At 42.6% G+C, this 26,242-nt stretch overlaps 3 protein-coding genes across 3 annotated transcripts; 1 reads left to right on the top strand and 2 right to left on the bottom strand.

Annotated features, from left to right (window-relative positions):
* Positions 1-17,865, top strand: LOC105380344 (FAS-associated factor 1). The gene is made up of 16 exons (XM_048627636.1): positions 1-145; positions 602-670; positions 1,157-1,283; positions 4,187-4,312; positions 4,909-5,080; positions 6,827-6,971; positions 8,028-8,153; positions 10,260-10,386; positions 11,026-11,171; positions 12,391-12,545; positions 13,587-13,723; positions 14,031-14,193; positions 14,994-15,090; positions 15,843-15,983; positions 16,445-16,522; positions 16,779-17,865. Exons 1-16 carry the CDS (start codon positions 107-109, stop codon positions 16,857-16,859), a joined length of 1,929 nt encoding a protein of 642 aa, XP_048483593.1. The 5' UTR covers positions 1-106; the 3' UTR covers positions 16,860-17,865.
* Positions 17,866-20,642: 2,777 nt separating this feature from the next.
* LOC105380370 (ionotropic receptor 75a) lies at positions 20,643-24,473 on the bottom strand. The gene is given in 7 exon segments (XM_048627593.1): positions 20,643-21,052; positions 21,390-21,576; positions 21,855-21,939; positions 22,138-22,349; positions 22,658-22,884; positions 23,244-23,420; positions 23,731-24,473. Coding segments are annotated over 7 exon segments (1,956 nt in total). The 5' UTR covers positions 24,450-24,473; the 3' UTR covers positions 20,643-20,703.
* Positions 24,474-24,657: 184 nt separating this feature from the next.
* On the bottom strand, positions 24,658-26,117 carry LOC105380343 (lanC-like protein 3). Its single transcript, XM_011549872.3, has one exon. The coding sequence runs from the start codon at positions 26,018-26,020 to the stop codon at positions 24,746-24,748; it is 1,275 nt and encodes a 424-aa protein (XP_011548174.3). The 5' UTR covers positions 26,021-26,117; the 3' UTR covers positions 24,658-24,745.
* Positions 26,118-26,242: the final 125 nt, after the last annotated feature.

Below are 26,242 nucleotides of genomic sequence, written 5' to 3'. Positions count from 1 at the left end.
CTATGATCTTTGTCTACTGTTTAATCTAGCTAGTTTATGGTCAATGTTTGAGTGATTTGTCTGAATTCGTAAATGTCAAGTATTTTTGAGCTCAATTTCTAAAGAAATGGCTGAAAACCGTGAAGAAATTCTCGCAAATTTCCAGGTAAATATTTTTTACTTACTAACACAGGCTTTGAAATTATTCTCTAGTCCCTAAATCAAAATTTGAACAGGTTATGTGTGATACAAAAACAGTGACTATGAATTTTGTTTTAACGCTTCTTACGTTATGATTTTGTGTGTTTTTCGTATGTTTTCTGTACAATTCATCATGCTAATGTATTAATTAATCACTTTACGAGAAATTAAGTGAAAGGCAATCGCGTAATAATTATTTTACCAAGTCCTTTGTTATGTTCTTTTGTGCTCTAGTCTTCCTGAGTATGTTACGAAGTTAGTTCATGGAAGGTTACCTACATTCGTTACGTTATTGTTTATATTAAAGCTGTGAACCTTTTGTGATTTGTGTTTCGTCAAATAAGACAGATTTTAAAGAGGTTTCCTTTTTATCTTTTGATAATATGGACCATAATAATGTAAAATCTAATATAAATTCCAGGGCATTACAGCAATAGATGATGTTGCCGAAGCTATATACCACCTTGAAGAATCCAACTGGGACTTGCTGGTAAGTTGAAAGAATACTATTTTGAATCAGGATCTTAAACTTAAAGGAATGTTTACATGATTAAATAAAAGCTTTCATAGCTTCACAAAAATTCTAGTATGAATGCCTTGTTTCCAATTGAATCTTTCTTGGCTACTATCTCTGTTAGATCTTAATATCTTCTTTAATCAAGAGTGTTCCACCTTTATTTTATCTAAATTGTTCAGCAATACACAAAACCACAGCCTCACAAAATTTAGAATCATTTTCTTTGTCATAGAACCCTTAATTTTCATAACTGACTATATTAGCATTCAATTTAAAATTTATAATTATAATAGGAAGTGTAGACCGCCAATAGCGGCCGTTTGTTGAATAGAAACACAGTGCCACCAGTGGCTCTTTTAAAAAGTTATGTTTTAAGGCTCGGAACAAATGGGGCCACCAACCACAACCACCGCTTTTTTAAGGTAATAAAGTTAATTTTGTATTTTGTGTTATTTACAGACAGCCATAAACCGTGTGATGCCGCAAGATGGAAACAACCCAACAGCACAGCCCAGTGACAGTACACATGATGTTGAGATGATAGACGAGGACATATCTGTGATAACTCCAAAAATACACCCACCAGGTAACTATTCTATTCTATTCTCTGTGTACCTGCACCTGGCTCTCTTGAATAGAACCTTTGTACATAACCCCAAGGTTTAAACTGCCATGTACCTAATTACATCCTAACTAATATTATAAATGCGAAAGTCACTGTCTGACTCTCCTACTATAGAACAGATTTAATATATTAGGTTTTGTATTTATTTCAGACAACTGAAAAACTTTAATACCGCGATGTAGGATCTTCATATTAATTCGCCTCGGTTCCATACAAGCTCTCTGTATTGCGCTTTTAGTGCCATCTGTTGGTTATATCCGGAACTGTCTGTCTGTCTGTCTGTCTGTCTGTTACTCTTTCACGCCAAAACTACTGAACGGATTTGAATGAAATTTGGTATACATATGGTCTAGACCCTGAGAAAGAACATAGGCTACTTTTTATTGCGAAACGGAGGTTGTAAGGGGTTAAAAGGGGGGGTTAAAAGTTGTATGCGAATACTTAATTTTAAAAGATAAAAATACTACGGCTGACTGGCGTAGTGGTTAGTGACCCTGACTGCTATGCCGAAGGTCCCGGGTTCGATTCCCGGCCGGGGTAGATCTTTTTTTAAATAAACTTTATATTTAAGCACTTGATGAGCAATAATTAAACATTTTGTTCTAGCGTTTTTGAAACTTCGATCTGTGAGTGGATGAAATAGGTGTTCATATTTTGTATGAAGTTCGTCATTTTTGAAGATAAAAACATTATATTTTGTATTTAGGCACTACATAATCACAAAAAAATAATAATTAGCATATAAAAAAAACCCAGTGTGGGGGTGTAATATAGGGGTTGAAAGTTTTATGGGTGTTGAGTTTTAGAAGTTTAATTTATATAGTAGCTATGTCCGCTCCTAGATGGCGTTGTCGGATCGGATATAGATCTCGGTATGGTTTGATTTTAGCTAATGTACTTATAGTTTGTATGTATTTGCAGTAAGTTTTTAAGGTCCTCGAAAACAACCCAATAAACGACTGTACTTTTCAATACGTTTAATTCATTGTCATTTGGTTCTTATGCGTCATTTTTGAAGATAAAACCATGAAACTTATTACGTAGGTGTTTTAGGAAAATATGCAGAGATTTTCTATACGGAATTCCCATGACTGACACGCACAGGCTAAACGTAGCTTAGGCACTTGAAATTAGGAAGGGACGTAGCTTAGGTACCGTATTTTCCCACAAAAACCAGAGTTAGCGGTTGAAATTCGGCATTAACTTAACAGCATGCGGATTTGATCACGCACGCGGGATTTCCCCGCACGCGTTCATACAAGTATTCATTGTGACGCGTGGAATATGCACACGAGATGCGGGAAAATGGCGTGCTATCCCACGTGCGTGATGAAATCTGCATGCTGTTAAAACAGCCGTAAAGCTTAGTTACAATAGGATATTGCAAGATACCTAGATGTTTTCAATCTAACATGTCTGCACACCTTAGTAAAGTTATGGTTTTGTTTTGAAAAATGGGAGTTAAAGTGAAAAAAAATAAGTAGTATGAAAAAAACCAAAACTGCATAAGTTAGATGCTTGAAATTAAACATTTATAAATTACTATTCTGCCATTGCTATACAAGTCTTTGCTCAATGAAGTCATGAAAATCATTTTTAGTCAAGTATCTTCGTACTTATTTCTCAACTTTCATCTAATTTAATACCACCATGGCATGTTATTGGGTAGGTAGTTCGGGAGTAGTCCACGGCAAAATAATTTTAAGGCGAAGCGAAGCTCGCGGGCAACAGCTAGTATAGTATATGTACAGTTCCCCAAAATTGATAATGCACATAGAAATCTTCGTCATTGTTCGGCAACGGTCGTATTCCCGAGCGTTAGAAAACTATTATGTATTAAGAGTGGTTAAGTGCATTTTTCTTCATGAAATTTTAGTAGAATTATGTAATTGGTGCTAAAAGAGATAATTGATTTATCAGTAACGAAATTTGATTCGATAATTCATAATATTCCATAATATTAATATTTACTTCGAAAATGTTACAGTAGGTACTTTTCAAATGTCTTACTGAAGCTGATGTAAAGATGGATGAAAGAAGGTTTGAATAACACAAGGTTTATATTATAAGGAGAAATGGATTTCAAACACAGGTTTATTTAAAAAAAAATAAATCTCAGTTCAAAAGTATTTACAGCACTAATTATTTCACATTAATAAAAATGTTTACATTAAAATCTCAGTTCAAAAGTATTTACAGCGCTGATCATTCACAATAATATTACAATTACAAACTTGGTCTTTTGGGTGTGGCTTTATTGGCAAAGTGAAGTCTATCAATGTGACGGATATTTTATTCTTAAATGTGCCTCATAATATGGCATCGTCAAAAATAATTAAAGTTGAAATTAAATTCACATTTGAAAAAAATAACAAGAACGATGTGTAATTGCAGCTCTTTATAATTCCACAAAAGTAATATTGATCTTGACCTTGAGACCCTTGACTGATCGGTGACAGCCACCGACCGCCCAAATTGTTTTCGATTATGTGTCACATGATATTGACTACTATTTCTTTCGAACAAGGATCAAAATGCAAAAGGCTCTTACGATTCAATGATTCGGGTGTTTCCGGGAATACGACAGTTTGCGAAGATTTGCATGCGCATTATTAATATGGGAGAACTGTACACTATTGTAATAAAGAAGAAAACAAATATTCTTTGGAATGAATAGACTCTGAATTACTGGACTGATTTCTAACATTCTTTTACTTCATATATTTTACTTCTGATATACCCAATTTTCCACAGAGAGACCTTTTAAGACTCATCCAACACCCAAGAAGGAAGTGGAATATGTACCTCAAGCACAAACCTTTATTCATATGTTATATGATAATATTTATTTTATTCTATTCCAGATCGGATTTATACAAATGAAGCCTCAACTTCGTCCCCTCGGAATAATGTTAGCAACCTAGTAGAACTACAAGTTAACTTTAACAATAAAATGCATGAAATCAAAATGTCTTCTTCAGCTACAGTCAGTAAGTAGAGAATGAGTTACTATAGTTCTGTAGTAGGTAGGTAACTGTATATATTACTATATTTTGTTAGATTTCCCACAATGATAAAAGATCAAATATGTAGTTCCACTGATATAAGTTATATGTATAAGTCATGAACTAAAAATTATGGTTATTTTCCATTGCCTATCCATCATCAACTCATAATCATTCACTTCTTAACATAGGTCTCTGCTATGGAGCGCCACATTGTCCTTGGCTTTCCACATCCAGCCACTGCTGGTTATCTGTTTAAGGTCATCACATCATCAGCCCATGATTGTCCACTACTGGCAATATGCCATAACCAAGGATTAGTGCAACACTTTGTCCTCTACCCTCCTCATCCAGCCACTATCGCCTACTCTCTACCGCTATCCTGTTATTAACACTGTGCCTTTCTATTCTATTCTCTGTGGTAGTGTAAGTACCTGCACTTGGCTCTCTCAAACGGTACCTTTGTGCATATCCCCAAGGTCTAAACTGCCTTCGTAAGCTTGGACCATTTCCCACCACGCTGGACCACCAGGTTGGTGGGTTGATATTTAGATGTGCTAACACCGTGCCTTACCCCACAGGTGATCTAAAGAAGCGGCTGGAGCTAGTGTGCGGGGTGCCGTACTGCAGACAACAACTGTCGGGGCTGGGCGGCTCGCGCGCCACGGCCGGCGCGGCGCTGGGCTCGCTCGGCCTGGCGCGCGGGCAGGTGCTGCGGCTCAAGGCCGCCGACCAGCAGGCCGCTGATGACGAGTGAGTCCGAATGGCTTTTAGTGGAAAAACAAAAGCTATAAGGAGCATGTAACTGGATGACAATGGCGGCAAAATGAAGCGATTTTACAAATGGCGTTTTGTTTCATGAAGCGGCCATTTTGATATGGTGTCTTGAAAAAGCAAAATGGCGGCGATGGGCGCCGTTTTGTTTTTTCTAGAGATTATATACTGTACTCATGGAAGTAGAAAAACCGGCGGTAGGAATCTCGCTTACTAAACACTGAAGCACAACAATGGCGGCGACATGAGAGTGTGTGGGTGCGTAGGTGAGACGTGATTGGCGCGCGGCGGCGGACTGACTTAGGGGCCGTCCATTAATCACGTGAGGCTCAAAGGGGGGGGGGAGGGGGTAGGGAAAACCTCACGAAACATCACGAGGGGGGAGGGGGGGGTCTCGTTAGACATCACGTGTATTAATTTTTTGCAAAAAGCGCTAGGTATTTCTGAACCGAAATTTTGAACGGCGCAAAAATTTGAACGATTTGTAGTATGACCTTGATTGACTCGTCCGCCGTTGCTAACCAACGACTCCCCGCGCTTCGCGAAAGACCGCGCCGAGTCGTTGCAATTTTCGTTATATTTTTTTTTAGTCAAAAATAGCCTTTACCTGGACTTCCAAAAAAATACACGTGATCCATGGGGGGGGAGGGGGGGTTGGTCCCAAACCTCACCAAATATCACCAGGGGGGAGGGGGGGGTCAAAAAATGAGAAAAACGACCTCACGTGATTAATGGACGGCCCCTTACTTTGAATGTGAATGTGCGTGTGGCGGGCTTGTCGTAACAATGAAACTGACTTACTTTGGGTGCGTCACTTTTTAGTTAGCGAGATTCCTTCCGTCTTTTTTTCTACTTCCATGACTGTACTGGATAAAAATGGCGGCGAAATGTTTCTTTTATAAAGCAAAGGGTAACAACGGTTCGGAGCGTTTCGTTCTTATTTGCACCTAAATGGCACTACTTTTGCTATTATCATAAAATAAGAGCAAAATGGATACCACCGGCGCATTTATGACCGAATGATAAGTAAGTACTCAGAGCGCGTTTTGCTGTAATAGAAGAAAGAGCACCAATGGCATCGCTCTGTCTGTTTCCATTCCCACCCGAAAGACACCTACTAGGTAGTCAGCGGTGTCAACAGACAGAGCGATGCCATTGGTGCACTTTCTTCTATTACCAGCAGGCCGCTGATGACGAGTGAGTCCGAATGGCTTTTGGGGCATAAACAAATGCTACATGGCGACTTTCAACTGTCTTTTAGTGGGATGAAAATGCAATGGGACTGGGTGGACATGTGTAGGGGAAAACAAAAGCAATACGGACAATGCAAATGGATCAAAATGGCGACAACAACCCTGGGCAGTTAGCAACTGATAGCTAATCTAACTGCCTAATTCTATCACAGATCTGTTAAATAGTATGTGCACTTATTTATTAGGCAGTGGTGTATGGATTTCAATCAACGACCTTATCAATACATAAAGTAGTAGATATACAAACCACCAATAAAAAAAATAAGAGAAAACGGATAATAAGTGGCCTGCTGTGAACCTTAATTTTCTTGGCCACAAGATATTTTTGTATGTTCTTTTGATTACTTTGTTTTCGCAAATTATGAAGACATGGAACAAAAGTTGATTAGAATGACGATGAGAGTCATCACAATACTACTTTTGCAACAACATTTATAATTTTTTTTTAACAATGTACAATTTCCGTCCACAGAGTGGCCGAGCTGCTAACACAAACGTACACTCTGAAGGTGAAGTTCGAGGACAAGGACTACACGCTCAAGTTCCCCGGCACCAAGACCGTGCAGGAAGTGAAGAACGACTTCTACGCGCTCACGGACGTGCCCGTGAGGCATCAGGTGAGATGGGACACTGGTTTATAATACTTATAGGAAAAGTAAAGATAGAAGTGATAGACGGACTTGAAACGTGTAACTTAAAACTTGAAACTCTTTATGGATGAGTGGAGCGCGGCTGACGAATTTGGGAGTATTATTTTTAGATATTGTCTTATTGGTTACCTAGCAAAAAGTGGAAGAAATAAATAGGGTGAATGACCTCCATGCTATCCATATTGTAAATCATACAAAGTATGATCTAAACACAGGTTTAATGTTTTTAACATAATATTTTAGTAAACAAGGTGAATGATCTCTTGGTTCAAACATTTTAAATCATATAAAGTATTATCTAAAACCCAGCTTTAATTTGCCTAACATAAAAGTTACATGTTGATAGTAGACTAAATGAGATCCCCAGATTTTTTCTGGATCGTGTTAAAGCAATTAACACTATGTATTACATCTATTTTGATGGATTTACCAGTGCTAACGGCTATCATAGCATAAATGGCGTCACAACCGTCTTATTGACATCGTTATAGTAATAAATAAAAAGTACTTACATTAACTGCTTACATCATCAAGTCATAAGTATATCTTAACAAATTGACGGTCGAATGGCGTAGTGGTTAGTGGCCCTGACTGCTATGCCGAAGGTCCTGGGTTCGATTCCCGGCTGGGGCAGATATTTGTTTAAAGACAGATATTTGTAATCGGGTCTTGGGTGTTGATATTTATATTTGATATGTATCTATCTATGTACAAATGGAAATAACTTCTCTCATCTCATCAAAGCCTTTGATCTATAAAATATAAAGAGATCTGTTGCTCGCCGTCCTCGAATGTCACAAGATCTTCGCTCCCGCTATGAGCTGGTTCTCTTCTTATCTTCGATGTCGCCAATACGCCATGGTCCTTCTGTTCTATCAGATTGGGCTGACTTGACGGCTGGTGTTCCTCAAGGCGTTATTCTCTTTCTCCTTTGCTTTTTCTCTTTTTCTACTTTTATAAACTATTCATTGTTATCGTGGTTTAATTATATTGGATTATTTCAAATGTATTTTTCCCCCACAGCAATGGTCGGGCTGGCCGTCCGTGCCGGGTCTAGACGACACGGTGCTGGCCATGGCGGGGCTCTCGCGCCCCGAGCACGAGCTCGCCGTCAAGCGGGCGCCCGCCAAGCAGAAGGACTACAAGAGGGTGAGCTGTCTCTTTGGAAAACCATACATGATAGGGATGGAGTGAAGCGGTGGAGTAGCTACGCACGGTATGCAAAAATGTGCTCAGAACGGCGGCCATTTTAATAATAGCGCCAACTGGCATTAACAAAAACACTCCGCTAAGGTAAAAGCCATTTTTACCAATGCTACCTTATAGGGCGCAAAGCGTATAGCTACTATGAACGAGAGCTGTTGCATTTATAAAAACACGGTCACCAAAGGTAATAACATGTATCTACAACAAAATGGCGGCCATTTTAGAAATGGCGCCTATCTACGCCATTTTGCTTTTATGAACGAATGATTTTTCAAAGAGCGTAGAACGCATATATAGCGCCGAGCAATGGTCTTGAAGCTTCCTCAAATTCAAGAAAAGCTAATGAATAGAGTGGTGGCTAGCTATGTGCAATGGTCGGGATGGCCGTCCGTACCGGGTCTGGATGACACGGTGCTGGCCATGGCGGGGCTCTCGCGCCCCGAGCACGAGCTCGCCGTCAAGCGAGCGCCCGCCAAGCAGAAGGACTACAAGAGGGTGAGCTGTCTCTTTAGGAAATCATACGTAGTAGTGATGGAGCGCACGCGGTAAAAACGTGCTCAGAACGGCGGCCATTTTTAATAATGGCGCCAACCGGCATTACTAAAACACGCTCCGCTAAGGAAAAACTATGTTTCTAAACCAAAATGGCGGCCATTTACGCCTCGTTGCATTCACGATAGTTACCTAATAGAGTGCAGAGCGATGAGCGTCCAGCAATCGGTCTGTACGTTCATCAGAATGGCGGCCATTTTAGTAATGGCGCCATATTGCATTTACGAATGGTAATAGAGTGCAGAGTGAATATCTACTATGAACGTATGGAGATGCTGGAGGTGTTGGAGCATCCCCATGCAAAGGGAGGATCCTCCGACCAGGCCGGGTGGTGTGGCCTGGCGGGCAGCTGCCCAACGGTTAGCGTTGGGGATTTCTATATATTGCAGAGTAGGTGAGAAACTTCGAATGCGCGATGTAGGATTTTCATAGTAAATTGCGTAGTTCCCATACATCTTCTCTGTACTGCGTTCCGAGCGCCATCTGTTGATCTTCGTCTGAACTAGTGGCTAGGAGTCCGCCACAAACGGGATGGTCGGGCTGGGGCGTGTCGGGGCTGGACGACACGGTGCTGGCCATGGCGGGGCTCTCGCGCCCCGAGCACGAGCTCGCCGTCAAGCGGGCGCCCGCCAAGCAGAAGGACTACAAGAGGGTGAGTTATCTCTTCGGGACATTCAGAACGGCGGCCATTTTAGTAATGGCGCCAACCGGCATTAACAAAACACGCTCCGCGAAGGTCTAACCATGTATATACACGAAAATGGCGGCCACGTTGCATTCACGAATGTTACCTGATAGAGTACACAGCGATGAGCGTCCAGCAATCGGTCTGTACGTTCAGTAAATGGCGGCCATTTTAGCAATGGCGCCATATTGCATTGACGAATAGTAATAGAGCGCAGAGTGAATATCTACTATGAACGGGATGGTCGGGCTGGGGCGTGTCGGGGCTGGACGACACGGTGCTGGCCATGGCGGGGCTCTCGCGCCCCGAGCACGAGCTCGCCGTCAAGCGAGCGCCCGCCAAGCAGAAGGATTATAAGAGGGTGAGCTATCTTTTAGGAGTGCGCGGTGAAGTTTACACATAAAATTACAGGTAAAATTGTTATCTAAAATGGCGGAATATGTGCACCATGTTGCATTTATGAACGAATGAAAGGGAAGGATATCGTCCACCTCATCTGTCGAAATCGTTCTACTCCACTGATAAGAGCATAAGAGACCGCCCAGTAATGGTCGGGTCTTGGGGTACCTAGCTTAATTAAAAACAAGTGCAAGAGGTTATATTGCAGTCATCCTCATCATCAGCTCGTAAATACCTAGTATATTTCTGAACATAGGCCTCTTCTAAGATTCCACGAGGCTCTGTCCTCAACCATTTCCCATCCAGCCACTTCTGGCTACCCGCCTAAAGTTGTCAACGGGCTGTAGGGCGTCCCACGCTACGATCACATGAAATCAACCACATATTAATAATTCGTTTTTCTTGTTCAACAGATAATAATCGACAGTTCAGACAGCGAGAACAGTTCAGTGGAAGAAGTGGAGGACTCGGCCGACGGGTTCGTGGCCGAGGACGACATGTTCGTGGACCTCGTGCAGTCCGAGCGGTTGCAGCCCTTAAGTGAGTATAGATAAGGTTGAGTTTGGCGTGGAAAGGGATTTTGTATGTGGATAACATGTTTGTGGACCTCGTCAAGTTCGAGTGGTTGCAGCCCTTAAGTGAGTATGGATAAGGTGGAGTTTGGAGTGGAGAGGGTGTGGGATTTTCAATAAGCTCTATACATAAACCAATGTCACTAAAATCAACGCGATTGTTAAAGTTCTCAAACAGTTTTCGTGTGTACAGTTTTAGACTTAGCAATCTTAGTTGAGTAATTTAAACGCCAAAGTTTGTGAGTATGGATGTTGGCTACTCTTTCACGTAAAAACTACTTTCATGAAATTTATGATGTGGGAGCTGACATTCTGAATTTACACATTATCAGCCAAAGCTTTTTGAAATAAACAGCTACTACCCTATACTACACTCTACAATAGGCCACGCTTATAATATTTAATAACATGCACCCAAAAGTAGTCCTTTCCGTAGTTTATTTGACATTCGATAAAAGAAACAAAGCCATTAAACAGTATTTCACTTTCTCGACATCACCAAAGGTTAACTGGTAGAGAATTCTGGTAGCATTAAGTTCGCCTTTGTACAATTTTTTTTTATGCTATAAAGGATTTTATAATAATAATATTTCCTTCTTTCCCCCAGTGTCAGAAGCTGTGGAGGACGAGGCGATCGGCTGCATAGAGTTCGGGTCGCGGTTCCGCGCGCGCTACGGACCCAACACGCCCTCGTTCTTCGAGGGAACCCTGGCGGACGCCATCAAGGAGGCCTGCTTGAAACCCGCTAAAGATGTGAGTTCTATTATATTCAGAGAGGGGGCCGAAGTTCCTGTACGTGGCTCTCTTGAGTGGAACCTTTGTACATATCCCCATAAATTACCTAAGCTCAGCCAGCCTAGTTCCCGAGTAAACTGGAGCAGCAAGCCTGCTTGTTTCAGTAGCTAAGGTAGGCGCTCTGTTGGTCCAATAATAGATAATCTTGTAAGATGTGAGTTGCTGTTTTTGTGTCAGAAATGAGGTTGTCCGTCAGATGACTAAGGTTATTTTAATCAGCTGTCAAAATATGCAAGCTGAAGCGGCAGTGGACTGGTCATATCTGCCGAAGAACCGATAACCGTTGGGGTAGACGAGTTCTCGAATGGAGACCACAAACAGGAAACGCAGCGTGGGACGCCCTCCTGCTAGCGAGCGGACGACGACCTAAGACGGGTAGCCGGTAGTGGCTGGATGAGGAAGGCCGAGGACCGAGTGTCGGCTGCGGTGCATAGAGTTCGGACCCAACACGCCCAGCTTCTTCGAGGAAACCCTGCAGGACGCCATCAAGGAGGCCTGCCTCAAACCCGCTAAAGATGTGAGTTCTATTGTGTTCTATTCTATTCAGAGAGGGGGGCGAAGGTCCTGTACGTGGCTCTCTCGAGTGGAACCTTTGTACATATCCCCTTAAATACAGTTCAGCCAGTCTAGCTCCCGAGTAAACTGGAGCAGCAAGCCTGGGTGTTGCAGTAGCTGAGGTAGGCGCTCGACCAACATACCGCATGTTGGTCCAAGAATAGATAATCTTGTAAGATGTGAGTAGTTGTCGCTGTTTTTGTATCAGAAATGAGGTTATCCGTCAAAGGACTAAGGCCGACATAGCTGTCAAAATGTGCAAGCTGAAGCGGCAGTGAGCTGGTAATATCTGCCGAAGAACCGATAACCGTTGGGGTAGAGACGCAAACTCAGCGTGGGACGCCCACCTGCCCGTTGGACCGTGACCTTAGGCAGGTAGCCGGTAGGGGCTGGATGAGCAAGGCCGAGGACCGAGTGTTGTGGCGCTCCTTGGGATAGGCCTATGTCCAGCAGTGGATGATTATTGGCTGATGATGGTGATGATGATACCACGTATTCTATTTAAAAGATTTTTTCAAATTACATAATAATGCAATCATAAAAATACTGTAGACATTTCTTCCATTCACCACAGGACCCTCTAATACAAAAAATAATCTAACAAATAACTCGTTAATTCCAGCGGAAGCTCCTCGGCGTGTACCTCCACCACGAGCAGTCCGTGCTGTCCCACGTGTTCTGCGCGCAGCTGCTCGGCTGCGAGACCGTGCTGCACACGCTGGCGCACAACTTCGTGCTGTACGGCTGGGACCTCACGCACGCGAGCAACAACCAGATGTGAGTGTTGGAGATAAGAGGAGTTTTACTAAGACAAGTCTTCGCATATGAATTTAGACACTTGTTAAACAGTGTTTAAGTTACATACACCAAGCCAGGCAGGAGCAGATGTGAGTACAGCTTCAGCTCCTCGGCGTGTACCTCCACCACGAGCAGTCCGTGCTGTCCCACGTGTTCTGCGCGCAGCTGCTCGGCTGCGAGACCGTGCTGCACACGCTGGCGCACAACTTCGTGCTGTACGGCTGGGACCTCACGCACGCGAGCAACAACCAGATGTGAGTGTTGGAGATAAGACGAGTTTTACTAAGACAAGTCTTGTAGCTAACTTCATTATTATAGAATTGGGGTGCCACGCTCGCGCACAACAACCAAATGTAAGTACATACATACATATGCACTCTCGACTGTAATCCCCGAAGGGGTAATCAGAGGTGGCTCTTTTGAGCCATGCTTTTTTCGCAGCACATTTGTACTCACGTGATACGGATTTTACATACGAATACGCATACGAATTTTACATGTTTTTATTTTATCCAGTGTGTCTGATTCCTATATAGCAATTTTCATAAAAATCCGTTCAGTAGTTTCTGCGTGAAAGTGTTACAATGGTGTCCTATCTACTTACACAAGAAAGTCGTAAGACTACATTATAATGGGTAAGAAAACCAAGTGAAATTTTGGGAGCACTATATCGAGTGTGCCTTTCAGGTTCTAACCAATTACATAGTTTGGTACAAAAAATGGCGACTGAACTAACCAATTAGAACTGGAGAATGAGGCACAGTCGCTTAAGCCGCCATCTGTAATTACCTTTTAGTTTTTCTCATTAGGGTGAGGCTAGACGAACGTAATTTTGAGAGTTGTGAGTCGCGTATTCTGCTGCGCGGGTTGATGGGGGCGGTAAATGACTCGCTCCCCTCGTCCCCGCGCACATACTGCCGGAATAAGCGACTCACAACTCACAAAATCACGCTCGTCTGGCCTCACCCTTATTGATATCTGTCTGTTCTAATAACCAACTACTTTTATTATTTGTCGCAGGCTCCTAACGTCAATAGCGAACGCGCTCGGCCCCATGGCGTCCATGACGGTGCGCAGCATCCCCGTGGAGCGCCTGCCCGCGCTGCTGGTCATCATGCGCGTGCGCAGCAACACGGAGATCTACTCCGTTATCAACGGTGAGTGGGTTGTGTCTAGTGCCGTTGAAATGCCTAACTAACAAACTATTTCTGCCATCGAGTGATTCTGACTGGCTAATCCTTTCACCACGGTCAAACCCCTAGTCTAGTTTTTTGTCCCAGACAGTAAGAAGTAAAATGAGTTCAGAAATATTTTCCCCTTTTATCATGTCAGTTATCATTTACTATGTCAGCTAGCAGTTATAATACTTATTTTGTTTTCTTTAAGTCTAGCCTAGGCCTAGCCCGGCCTCTCAATTTTTTTAACTAAAACACAATAATAACTAATAAAACCTATTCCCCCCAGGCAACGTCGGCGTCTCCGAGCTAGTGGGCCAGCTAGTGGAGGCCATCGAGCGGTTCGCAGCAGCAAGAGACCAGGACGCGAAGGCGGAACACGAGCGAGAGGCGAGACAGCGGGTGAAGAGAGAGCAGGATGAAGCATACCAGCAGAGCCTTGAGGCTGACAGGTTAGAAAGAGCGAGAGGCGAGGCAGCGGGTGAAGAGAGAGCAGGACGAGGCGTACCAGCAGAGCCTTGAGGCTAACAGGTTAGAGAGAGATGGAGCGTCGAGGCTGACAGGTTGGAGAGAGATAGAGACCAGGACGCGAAGGCGGAGCATGAGCGAGAGGCGAGGCAGCGGGTGAAGAGAGAGCAGGACGAGGCGTACCAGCAGAGCCTTGAGGCTGACAGGTTAGAGAGAGATAGAAGATGAAACAAGAGGTCTTAGGCTGACAGGTTAGAAAGAGCGAGAGGCGAGTCAGCGGGTGAAGAGAGAGCAGGACGAGGCGTACCAGCAGAGCCTTGAGGCTGACAGGTGAGAGAGAGATGGGGAGATCAAGGAATGTGTGTGGCTGACAGGTTAGAGAGATAGAGCCTCGAGGCTGACAGGTTAATGAGATATAGAGCCTCGAGGCTGACAGGTTAGAGAGACATAGATAGAGGCAGTGGGTGAAGAAAGAGCAGGACGAGGCGTGGCAGCGGGAGCAGGGCTGATTTTTCAACAGTCAGGAGGAATAATTCTGACGCTTTCGCGTCTGAATGTTTGTATTAGACAGTGACAGCGACTATTATTCCTCAGATAACATGTACCTGACCATTGAAAAATCAGCCCTAAGATTATAATTTTAGTTCATTATACCTTTAAGATTTTCTGTTGGCTAATTCAAATTCAAAATTCAAAATTTATTTATTTAAAAAACACATGCAACACATATTACACATAATAATGTTAAATAATTAATTAAATTACGTAATATTCACGTTTACAGAGCTAAAGAAGAAGTGAAGAAACAGGTGGAACTAGAAAAGAATCAAGAAATTGAACGAGCAGAGAACGAAAGACTTCAAGAGGAAGCTCGGAAACAGGTAAACAGTTTGTTTCATTCATACTGCAAAAAAAACATTTATTTATAATGCACGTGTATTCAGAAAGAAACAGTATGAAATTTTCTGTCAATAAGTACTCTACTTATATCACGGCCGCCACGATCATAATATATTTTTTTTCTTTATTCACGACGGTTTATATGTATAGGGCTGTTTTTAACAGTATGCGGATTTCATCACACGCGGGATGGCACGCCATTTTTTCGAGTCTCGTGCATATTCCACGTGTTACAATGAATAAGAACTTGTATGAACGCGTGCGGGGCGGGGCAATCCTGCGTGCTAATCAAATCCGCATGCTGTTAAAACAGCCTAGGTTTCGCAATTGCGCCTGCAGTTTAGTCGAAACATAGCATGTACATAATATCTTACCTATGTGTATGCAATCTTGTCAACACAAGTTAGTAATGCTTATGGTACTACGCTTGAAGTTTGTCGTCCAACAGTTAAAACTATAATGTTCCTATTTCGACACTTTTAAAGCGCTGTTTTGTAGTATACTCGCTATAGTTATTTGTCTTAGCCCCATCTCCCACTACGTGACTCTCAACGAACGCGACCGCGACGCAACCTATGATCGCCTATAATAACCAGTCTTCGACGCGTCGTTGACTCGTCAAATATATGCGAACAAGGCTTGCATCGCAATCGCTACGCTTGAGAGTCGCGTAGTGGGAGAAGGGGCTTATTTTCCAGCATTCACAACGTAATCAACACACTTATTTCCCCAGGCGCACCGCTCGGACGCGCTGTCGCGAGTGCCGCCGGAGCCGGCCGCCAGCGACGGCGACGTGTCGCGCATCCGCGTGCGCCTGCCGCCGCCGCACGACACGTGTCTCGAGCGCCGCTTCCGCTACACCGACACGCTGCAGGTATGTCTGTCGAGGAGCCGAGCGACGGCACATATATGCGCCTACCACCGCCGCTACTATAGTATATATTTTTTAACAGACGAGTACCAAAGTTTTTTACTCAATACTTTTTACTGTGTTGCTATTGGTACTAACAATGACCCATCTCTGTCAATATCGGAAATGTGCAAGTGACATACTCGTTCGTTATAAAAAGTCTTCAGTACTCGCTTGGTAAAAAAAAATATATAGGTACCCGACTAATCCGACAGAGATGTAGGTATAGGTATATTTAAGTACGGATTCTATGAATAGTGCAGCTAAAGGATGGGTCGTGGGCGTGGCTTAATGCATAAGGTAGCGATGGCAATAAAAAGTAGCGCCAAAAAGTCATCTGCTACTGGCTTACATCAAACACACATAAAATTGTATCTAACGGCTACAACTACATAGTAAACGATAAAATTTTGTTTTTGTTACAGGCGCTATTAGATTACCTAGCATCAGAAGGTTTTCCACACGAGTCATATAAAGTGATTTCTGGCTGGCCCAGAAGAGATGTAAGTATTTTAAGATACTCTCATGTTACATAACACATAAGTTATCCAATACGTGACTGTAAAGTCACACAATATGCATGTGTAGTACGAGTTTCCACAAATTTAAGCGGGTTGCCTAGCGGTACTCGAGCCGCCCCATATAAATTAGCGTTTATTCTAATGAGATAGTTATTCTAATAAACTGTTATAAGATAAACCTACCTAACCAGTCCCTGAGTATAAAAGCTTGTACCTAATCTGCTCTTTACTCTTCCAGCTAACAACAGAGCCGCTATCCAGCACGCTGCAAGCCCTAAAGCTGACTCCTCAGGAGACGGTCATGCTGGAGGAGCGGTGAGCGCCGCCCCGCCCCGCGCCCCGCCCCCGCCGTCGCCCGGCCTTTGTGAACTGTACACTTTTACTGCCAGTTTCAATAACTCTATCTACCGATGACTGGTAGTTGCTTTCGTACGCTTTTGACAAATTAAGGGCCTGTTTCACAATGTCTGATTAGCGGCTACCTGTAAGATAAAATACATGCTGTCACTCTCTGTTATTATTTTTTGGACATGCATGAGTTTTACTTCCCAGGTAGCCACTAACCAGACATTGTGAAACAGGACCTTAAAGTTACAACCTGTCAAAATCGTATGAAAGTAACTAGATACCAGTCATCGGTAGCCAGAGTTATTGAAACTACCTACCGATGCATTTCGTCTAATCAGAACTTTTGATGACTTCGTTATTGTATTGTAAACGGCTTTGATATAATTATTGAGTGGCTTAGCTAGGGTTGATCATCGTAAATAAATAATAATTGTAGAGTTTTTGAATATATTTTTTCTATAACGGTTTGCTACATACCTAATGGAGGTTTTATTGTTGTTCCAATTTCGATTTATCCTTTACTAAGTAATATTATAAGTAGCTTTTTCACTGCGTTTATTACCTACCATTTAACGATGAGTAAATAGTTAACCCGGTCAAGTTCCAAACAGACTGTTGTTGATTGTGTTATGTAAAACTGTACAGTTCACAAAATGCCCGAAAAATTCCAAATAAATAAACACCACAACATATTTTTTCTCAAACACTATTCCGAGTCGAATTGTGAAAAACACGGGAAAAACAAAACTTATTTTCTATATTAATGCCTAATTTAGCATGTTTCGTTTATAATTTGTATAAATGGTTAATTAAAATAGCTTACATTATAATGTAAAATACATAATGATAATGATTTTTAATATAGTTACGAGTAGTCGCAGCATTTTTGAAGTTTATAATTTTTCACACGAAGCAGTGTGCGCTGTATCTGTACAAGATGTGTAAACAAGTAAATAAAAAAACTGATGGATGATGGATTCAAATCTTTTATTTTTATAAATTATTTTATGCTACATAAATGTTATGCTGTATTGAGAATCCTGTATTATTCCGCTACTATAGTCGAACTATAAAGTTCTGACAATAAAGAATGCGATTTTGCTAAGACTTTTTATCATGGTCAGTAGTGGTACTCTCGACGCGCAATCCATTGTGTCACGCTTGCCTTCGAGTCATTTGGCACTCTGGAACACGATGGTGGCGCCACCTTGCCTACCGTATTTGGTGGTTTTCGGGTGAACTAGTCTAAATTCGGTTACGAACGCAAGTTGGTACTCTTGACCGCCATTTTGACAGTTGTCAATATTGAACATACTGGATATACGCAATCGCTATAGTGTGGCAAGTTACTTGGCGACCCTCCTTGCGGGGTGAAAGAAGTGGCGGGGGCGAGGTAGCACGACATGCTACACACGTAGAAAAGTGTGCCCGGATTAATCTCGCGATAGCTTGTAACTATTTCTGACGTAAGTAAAATTTTATTCTATGAGGGTTCCCGTAAATGTCATATTTAGCTTAAAATTTATAGTTTGACAGCATTAAAATTTGGATGTTTACCTTCAGAATATCTACCAATTTGAATTTATTTATGTAAAAGTGTTTTATTTTATAAATCAATTTCCATGTCACTTTCATGTTCACTCTCTGTTTGAACTTGTTCATCGCCGTCGTCATCCTCATCTTCATCATCGTTTTCATTAACTTCAATTATAAATCTAAGACAAAAACCATAAAACATTATACCTACTTTGAAGTATAATGTACTAGAGTACGCCAGTCATATTAGTTCAGTGTACACCTATAATATTTTATGTTTAATTTACATTAAATTATAAATAAACAATAACATACCTGTCCAATACATCGTCAAATACTCTATCAGATTTATAATATTCGTCTTAATTTTTTATGACATGGTCGTCACAATTTCTCCACTTTTCAGGCGAATAATTAGAGAAAAGCAACCTAAAGTCTTTTATCTCTTCATCTAAGTTAGAGTCAATCGACGTTCTTGCGAGCTCGCCTTTCACGTACCCCCAAACAAGTTCAATAGGATTTAATTCCGGGTGGTATGGGGGTAGGCGAAGCACAATATGATCATTTTCTTTCAAAATTTCATCAATTTTGTAATTTTTCTCTGTGTTTTGCTCATTAATTACTTTCATTAAATGACATAAATTTTGGTTGCTTTCCTAGTTACAAGAACTGACAACTGAAGCTCTGTCATATAGACTCTTCGTCTTTGTTGTTTACTTTTTCGTATCTGACTGCGCGGTACCAACCTTTAGCCGCGTAGCATGACTGATCCGGTACGCTGTTCTTCAAGAAGCCCCTATATTGAGACATTATACGATTTGTTGTTTTTAACGTTATTTTGTTGACGAATTATAGTTACCTAATAATAATATAATGATAATATTAACAAGGCCTCACACTCATCCTGAGACTAATGGTCTCAGGACCAATGATCTCATGTGGGTCGCACTCAAATTATGACAGACTATATAAGACATGTGGCCGCCTCGGCTGCGCGGCCGAGACTGCCGTAACAATGACATGCAGTGCACGCGTTGCCCTTCCCCGCTACCCTCCCGCTACCCGCTGTCGTCTTGGGTACCTCGTCCCCTCCGCGTCTTTCACCCCGCAAGGAGGGTCGCCAAGAAACTTGCCAATCTATAAGGCAAGGAGAAAAAAGTAACTTTATTACTTGTATTTGTACTTGTGAGTGGCGATTTTGTGTGGTTTTGTGTGGTACTGGTATTTGAGACTAAAGATGCTGTGTTATGGCTTATTTAGCACTACGAATAGCGATTTTGCGCAATGCGCAGCGAAGAGATATCCGGAGGCGCAAAAATCAGCGGCGAATGGTGAGATATTTGGACGAAGCAGTGGAAATGGGACAGGCGGAGTTCGTCGATAATTACCGCCTCACAAAAGAACTTTTTGATGAACTATGTGGAGACATAGAGCCCTTCATGAAGGAAGGGTTTAGGCCTAGTCCACCACGCTGGCCTAGTGCGGGTTGGTGGACCCCAACACAAGCAAGCTTGTGCTGAAAGAGTTTATTTATTTATTTGAAGACCAACAAATGATACACTTGTTACATACATCAAGGCTACATAAATAAAATACAGTACAGGCCTCTGACTAGGATTAAGGACTGCTGCCGAAGCAGCAACCGGGCCCCACGGCCTAACGTGCCGTCCGAAGCACGGAAGCGTCCAGAAAAGAACCACTTGAAATTGGTCACCCATCCAATGGCTGACCGTGCCAGTTGTTGCTTAACCTCAGTGATCAGTTACGATCACTGAAGCCCGCTCGACTACAGACGCTTCGATAGTGTCAACTTGACACTATTCACGACAGTTTTTGTTATTTTTTCCTTTTCATTCATTCTTTCACAAAGTCGTAAAAAAAGTTTCAAACAGTCATAACCAAATTTTAAGTGAAACCGAATTGTAACCAAATAGACGTCAAGAGTACCAAATCTAAATTGAAATTGGTTCTGACTCGAGCACAATATTAACGCAATATGAATAACCGTCTTGCGTATCAAGAGTAGCAGTACAGATGTAATATACCTACTTTTACATACATTTTAAAAATAAAATACAAATTTAAATGGCTTTTTAACGGATTTCGATTGGATTGGAACGATTAAATACGGTCTTTAACAATTAGTTAGGATCCAGTTCCGTTTTCAGGACTTTATAGTTTGACTGTACAAGTGCTACTAATACTAAACTCTTCAACAATGTGTTCCTCCAGCGACACTACAAGATTACCTACATCATTTGAAACTGTCGTCGACCCTACTAATGTCGGAAAGCAACAACCCTACGCACTTTCCTCATCAACTTAACTCCCCTTACTTCCCTAAACAACCTACCATCACCACCACCATTCCCCCATTTCCGAACAGCTACTTCCCTCAACACCATCACCTTAGTACCATTCCTCTGCCACCTACAAACGGCTATTTCCCCAGCCAACACTATCAACGCCAGCACGACGCCACACGCCAGCAGCAGGAGTGGCGTACTGAACTCGACCACTGACACGGAGAAGACGCTCGAGTCTGGCGTCCGAACGCAGGCTGGTTTCGGTTCGTCCCAGACTGTTCTGATGCGGTGCATGAGCCCCGATTCGGCCATTTTGCGGAGCCTGTGGAAGTTATTTGGTTGTGTACAGTTATTCAATTTCATTTGTAGGTACTTTATCGCCTGGATGAGTATTCATATGGTGGCTCATATTAAAATATGAGTTGTGCCTGTGTGGCAACGTCGCCAAGTAATCCGCGGACCTTTCCTGTACTGAATTTAAAATCTACCATACCTTGCATTGATAACCTTCATAAAATACTTACTAGCTGTTGCCCGCAAGCTTCGCTTCGCCTCTTACCCTACCCTACCCTATCCCCACCCTACCTACCTACCCTACCCTACAGCTCTAAGTATACTTCACTATCCTAAAACAGTAAAACACGTAGGTAGGTACTTACCCGTAAGCCAAGATACCCTTATACGGCGACCCCTTCTTGACCGTCGCAACCATGTTCTGAGGCGGGAACAACGGCACCTCCTGCACCTCGCACACCTCTCTCTCCACGAAGGTGCGTCGCATGATGCGGTAGCCTGAGGAACTGTCCACGTGGAAGGCGAAGCCGCCTTGTTTCACTCGGGCCATGCCTGCGGTAGGGCGGGGTTTGCTTGTAATAGTTGCAGGAAGGTGGTCAAAAAATATATTAGCTAGGTCTGTAAATAGGTATATCGGTAAGCCGCCGAATTCATAAAAGTTAGTCAATAAAAAAACATGCAGTAGCCAGAAGAAAGGGTTGATTACACATTGGCTACTTTTTATCCCGGAATGCCATGGGAAAACTTTTTAAAGCGAAGAGAAGCTCGCGGGAACTGCTAGTACTTACCTATATTAACTTTTAGGTCTCATAAATATCACTCTTACTTACCATAATCCGCTTTGAAAAAGTTCCTCTGGTTGTGAGTCACAACTTTTTCATTGTAAAGTTGAATGGCAATCGGGTTAGTAGTGTGCTGCAAACATAGATGTAGTATGTACTTTATTTAAGTAGTAACTACCTCTGGTAAGCACCAGGTAGTTATAGTTTGACTGCAGCAACTGGGAGTTAACTTTATTTAGGCTTCTTATCCTCACAGTACTGTATCTCATCTCATGCCTACTTATTGTGAAGCTTACTACTTTTTACATAGGTAACTAACTCTAATACTCACTCTAAAAAAGTCAATATTGTACAGCACATCTTCAACCCCGGTCTTCAGGTCACTCTTGACTAAATCCTCCAGACTCCGGATGTTCTTGGGGGGCTCTCTCAGCAGGGTCGACACCACCACCGCGTTGTAATACTGGTACAGCGTCAGGGAGAACACAAACGTGCTGAATATGACTAGCTTTACGGCTGACGAGTTGCGTTGTACGGTCATACCTGGAATAAAGTTGCGGCTATCAAGTTAATTATCATTTATTACATTACAATAGGTACTCACTAGAGAGTAAACATACTACGGAGACACGATTCGCACGCTCTACATTTAATGGCCACTCACACTCAGCTTACGACGAGGCCCCAATGGTGCGTTGCGTCGCAGCGTCGGTCGCGCGTCGCCGCCGCCGCTGCCATATTAATTTTTTGGCACAACAACGAACCAATGGGGCCTCACCCTTGGTAAAATTACTTTGTTATATATAGGTAGGTAAACTACGGTACAAAGTATAAAGCTATTTCAACTGCACCTTGTTGACAAACCGCGCTCCATATGGACAGGAGCGCGATGCTCATCGACTCATCATCGTCGTCGCCCCTCGTCCGCAGCGCGCGCGTCCGCAGCAGCAGCCCCAGCATGGCGCTGGAGAGGGCCAGCAGCAGCGCCGTGCTAAACCACACGGATGTGGAGAGCGGGCGGGTGAAGATGGTGTAGAATGCGCCCACGCGCTTCGGGTGGCGGAATATGAAGCATTGTCTGGGAATGGTTGAAATAGACAATAATATAGCAGAACTAGAATATCGCTAAAAGCGGTCCAGGCAACCTAACAGTTAGTATGTGATCAAGGATTATTTTGTCTCTTTTGATTTTCCTAGATTTTTGGTTATACTTTATCAAACCCGTGCAGCATTAACTGTAAGCATAGAATAACAAGTACTTACAGTAGTAGGTACTCGTTATTCTATGCGGTAAGTTTGATTGTCGACGGGGTCAGATAAAATGCGAACCATTGCATCTAGGTAGGTACACTACATTATGCTTTCTAAGTCACAAAAGGGTCACCCCACTGCTTTTTGTACCTATGATGTGATGGTAAAACTAACAAAAGTACTTACTTCGACCGCCAAGTCTCCATATAATAATCAAGCACTTTGAACCGCTCAGCCCGGAAGAACACGGGCGACCCGCCTATGTCGATCTCTCCCCGCTGCAGAGCCCCGATCATGCCGTCGAACGCGCCGCCCGCCGACTCGTTCAGGTAGCCCCACGAGGTCGTCCGCTTCAGCTCGTAACTGGTTAGTAAGCCGCCAACATAGTATCGGGGTATTATTTATGGGTAAGTTAATAAATATATTTGTCCGCTTTCATTTTTAGAAAGGTTACGGCTGGAAGTAGCTGGATGGGGAAGGTTGAGGACAGTGTTGCTGTTTAGGCCTGATGATGATCGAGCTTCAAATAGGTTGTCTACTGGCAGTTTGTCGAATTCATTGTTAGCTAGGTGGTACCTACTCCAAAATTCACCAGGATTATGTCATGCCAACTGCGAAATATACTTCGTTTTTGCTATGTGATCGAAAGGTAGGTAAGCATTAAATAACTCACCTAAAATTGTACATATCGCGCAAATACTTGAGCAGTGTGAAATACTTCTTCTTGTGCAGCAAGTCGAACCCAGAAGGGCGAGACTGCTCCAGGAATGTAGGCAGCGTCTCATTGGTCAGCATTTGGGTGACCACCACCATGCACTTCAGTACCACGCCAGTCATGTTAGTCCGTCTAGACTCCTTCATGTGAAGCCTAGAGTTGTTCCAGGTGCCAACACTGTTGACTACAAAAGTCCCATGGGTATAAAACCCTGTATTGTAGGCTTCGTACAGTTGGTAACTGTTTTCATCAGTTTTTGTTATTATTAGAACAGATGAATCCACTTCAATGGGGTATTTGGATAGGATTGCAGCTGTATCTTCTAAGTCAGCAGTGAATATTAGCCATAGGAATGGGTGTCGAAAACTGTGTTCGTAATCAGATGTTTCTAAAACATTGAACCAGCCAGAATATGAAGTGTTTAGCACTACAGCAGTTTTGGTTTGCGACACAGTGAGATCAGTAAAAGCTACATCAGTATCTAATTTCAAGTTGCTTGTGGCTATACCATTTTTAAACAATCTTTTTTGTTAAGTTACTCTATCCAACATTGTCATCCCATCGTAAATTAGGGCATTCTTTATGTTGGTATGCTTTAGAATATCTATTAATATGTGGGAATTAATAACTGGGATTATGAGAAAATATAAGAGAATTTTTCCAGTAGGGAACTGCATTGTTAGTGGCTGGCTACAGAAAGAGAGTGCAAAATTAATATTTTCAAGAGACACTTTTCACTGGTCTAGTCTAGTAAAAATAGATTTGAAATGTCCATGACAAGAAAATTTTACATGATGAAGGTAATCCAAATGATTACTGTCAACAGCCTAAAAATACACTGAAAATACTTGAAAAGAAAATTGGATTTAAAGAAAACTACACGGATCATTATTGTAAATGGGAAATCTTTGTAATAAATAAACATGAGTCTATGCTAGTGTACAGTCAGATCTAGGTGGTAACAGTCAACAATTTAAGAAAACACATCTTGGAAGGGAAATTCTGCCTTCTCAGGTACTAGAAGATCAGATAAATAGCAGACAGCTCCAGCAGTGCCTTCGTACAGGGTCTGAGGATTGTCCGGCACTCTTGCTTCCTTCAGAAACAATTCTGAACTCATGAATTCACCAAACACTTTTGCTCTGTACAAGTACTTGACATCTCCAGTTAAACGGTACAGAAGTAGGAAAACATATCCATTGCCGGCCACTCCATGGCATATACCTGGTCCTTTACGAAGCAGGCCCTTCTCCCACACCAGGTCGGCTGCCTTGATGCAGGCGTCCAGGTATAGGCGGTCCTTCATCACAAGGAATGCTTTTGCCATGAGATATACCATTCCCGGAGCCCCGTGACACCAGTGCACAAGCTTGTGATCTGCATGACTGATTTCTTCCATACAACAAGGCCAGTTGCCCTCTGGAGTCTGCAACTTAGCTAGATAGGTGACGGTATTCTTTATATCAACAGCTGCTACCCTGTTGGACTCAAGGTATCCTGGTACAGACAGGAGCATCTGTAATATAGCTGCAATTCCATGTGCTGCGCCGAGGTATTCTGTGTTGTAGTAGTGGTACATCAGAGGGGACGGACTGCTGTGTTGGTCAGAGTACATCCGTCCAGACTCCACAATCACATCACACAGAGCATAAAGCTCTTCTTTAGTGAACACAGGTGCCTGCAACTCTCGAGTTAGCCACAAAGCTGCAGCCAAGTAGCCAGCTCTACCAACAAAGAACTCATCTGACCCACACTTCAACATGGAAGGGTTTAAAAAGGTTCTATACAGTGCCTGGTACTTACTGAGGGTGTTTTTGTACTCAGGGTCTCCCTTTTCCTTGAGCAGAACAGTTGCGACCGCGTAAGTGCCGGCGTCTCCTAACAGGAACGAGGTTTTGTCGCCGGTCGTGGTCTCTAGAGCTGGCTTGATGTACTCGATGCCTTTTTCGACGTAGTGCTTCTTGTTCGCCGATAAGAGAGGGTTCTTAGCGAGATGGTAGAACATGTAGGCGACGCCGCCGACGCCGACGTAGAGCCCGCCGTCCACGTGCCGGTGCAGCGGCGGCAGGCGCGTCAGTATGGTCTTCACGTGCTGGTCGATCTGCCGGCAAATACCCGAGCTTTCTATATTGACTTCGCCGGCTTTGTAGTCTTCGTACGGGTTTTCGAAGTGGCGAACCATCTTGAATCGAAGACCGAGGGAAAAGTAGTTTCTAAAGAGTTTTAACACTGTTTTGGCTATACTCATGGACTAAAATTTTAACTAGAATTTGATCTTATTTGATTTATAATCCTTTTCAATTCGAATTGAATCGTTTCGTTTGTTTTTATTTTGTTTGTTTGAAAATTTTGACGTTTGATTTGACTTTTGACAGTAATTGACATTTCTTTAACATTCATTGCCAACTAGAAAAAGTTACTCAAAATCAGGGTAAATTATGAATTTTTCAATAGGGGCTTGAAAATAATA

Source organism: Plutella xylostella, chromosome 19 (assembly GCF_932276165.1).
Source record: "Plutella xylostella chromosome 19, ilPluXylo3.1, whole genome shotgun sequence".
In the NCBI taxonomy this organism is placed as follows: Eukaryota; Metazoa; Arthropoda; class Insecta; order Lepidoptera; family Plutellidae; genus Plutella; species Plutella xylostella.
The sequence above is the reverse complement of the archived record's forward strand: the minus strand, read 5'-3'. Positions and strand labels throughout refer to the sequence as shown.

Bases quoted from the DNA above. Each gene is read 5' to 3' on its own strand.
- LOC105380344 (XM_048627636.1), top strand. From the start codon at position 107: ATGGCTGAAAACCGTGAAGAAATTCTCGCAAATTTCCAG. The intron at 8,154-10,259 runs GTGAGCTGTCTC...CTTGTTCAACAG, and splicing joins AGCAGAAGGACTACAAGAGG to ATAATAATCGACAGTTCAGA. The intron at 15,091-15,842 runs GTAAACAGTTTG...TTATTTCCCCAG, and splicing joins AAGAGGAAGCTCGGAAACAG to GCGCACCGCTCGGACGCGCT.
- LOC105380343 (XM_011549872.3), bottom strand. From the start codon at position 26,020: ATGAGTATAGCCAAAACAGTGTTAAAACTCTTTAGAAACTACTTTTCC.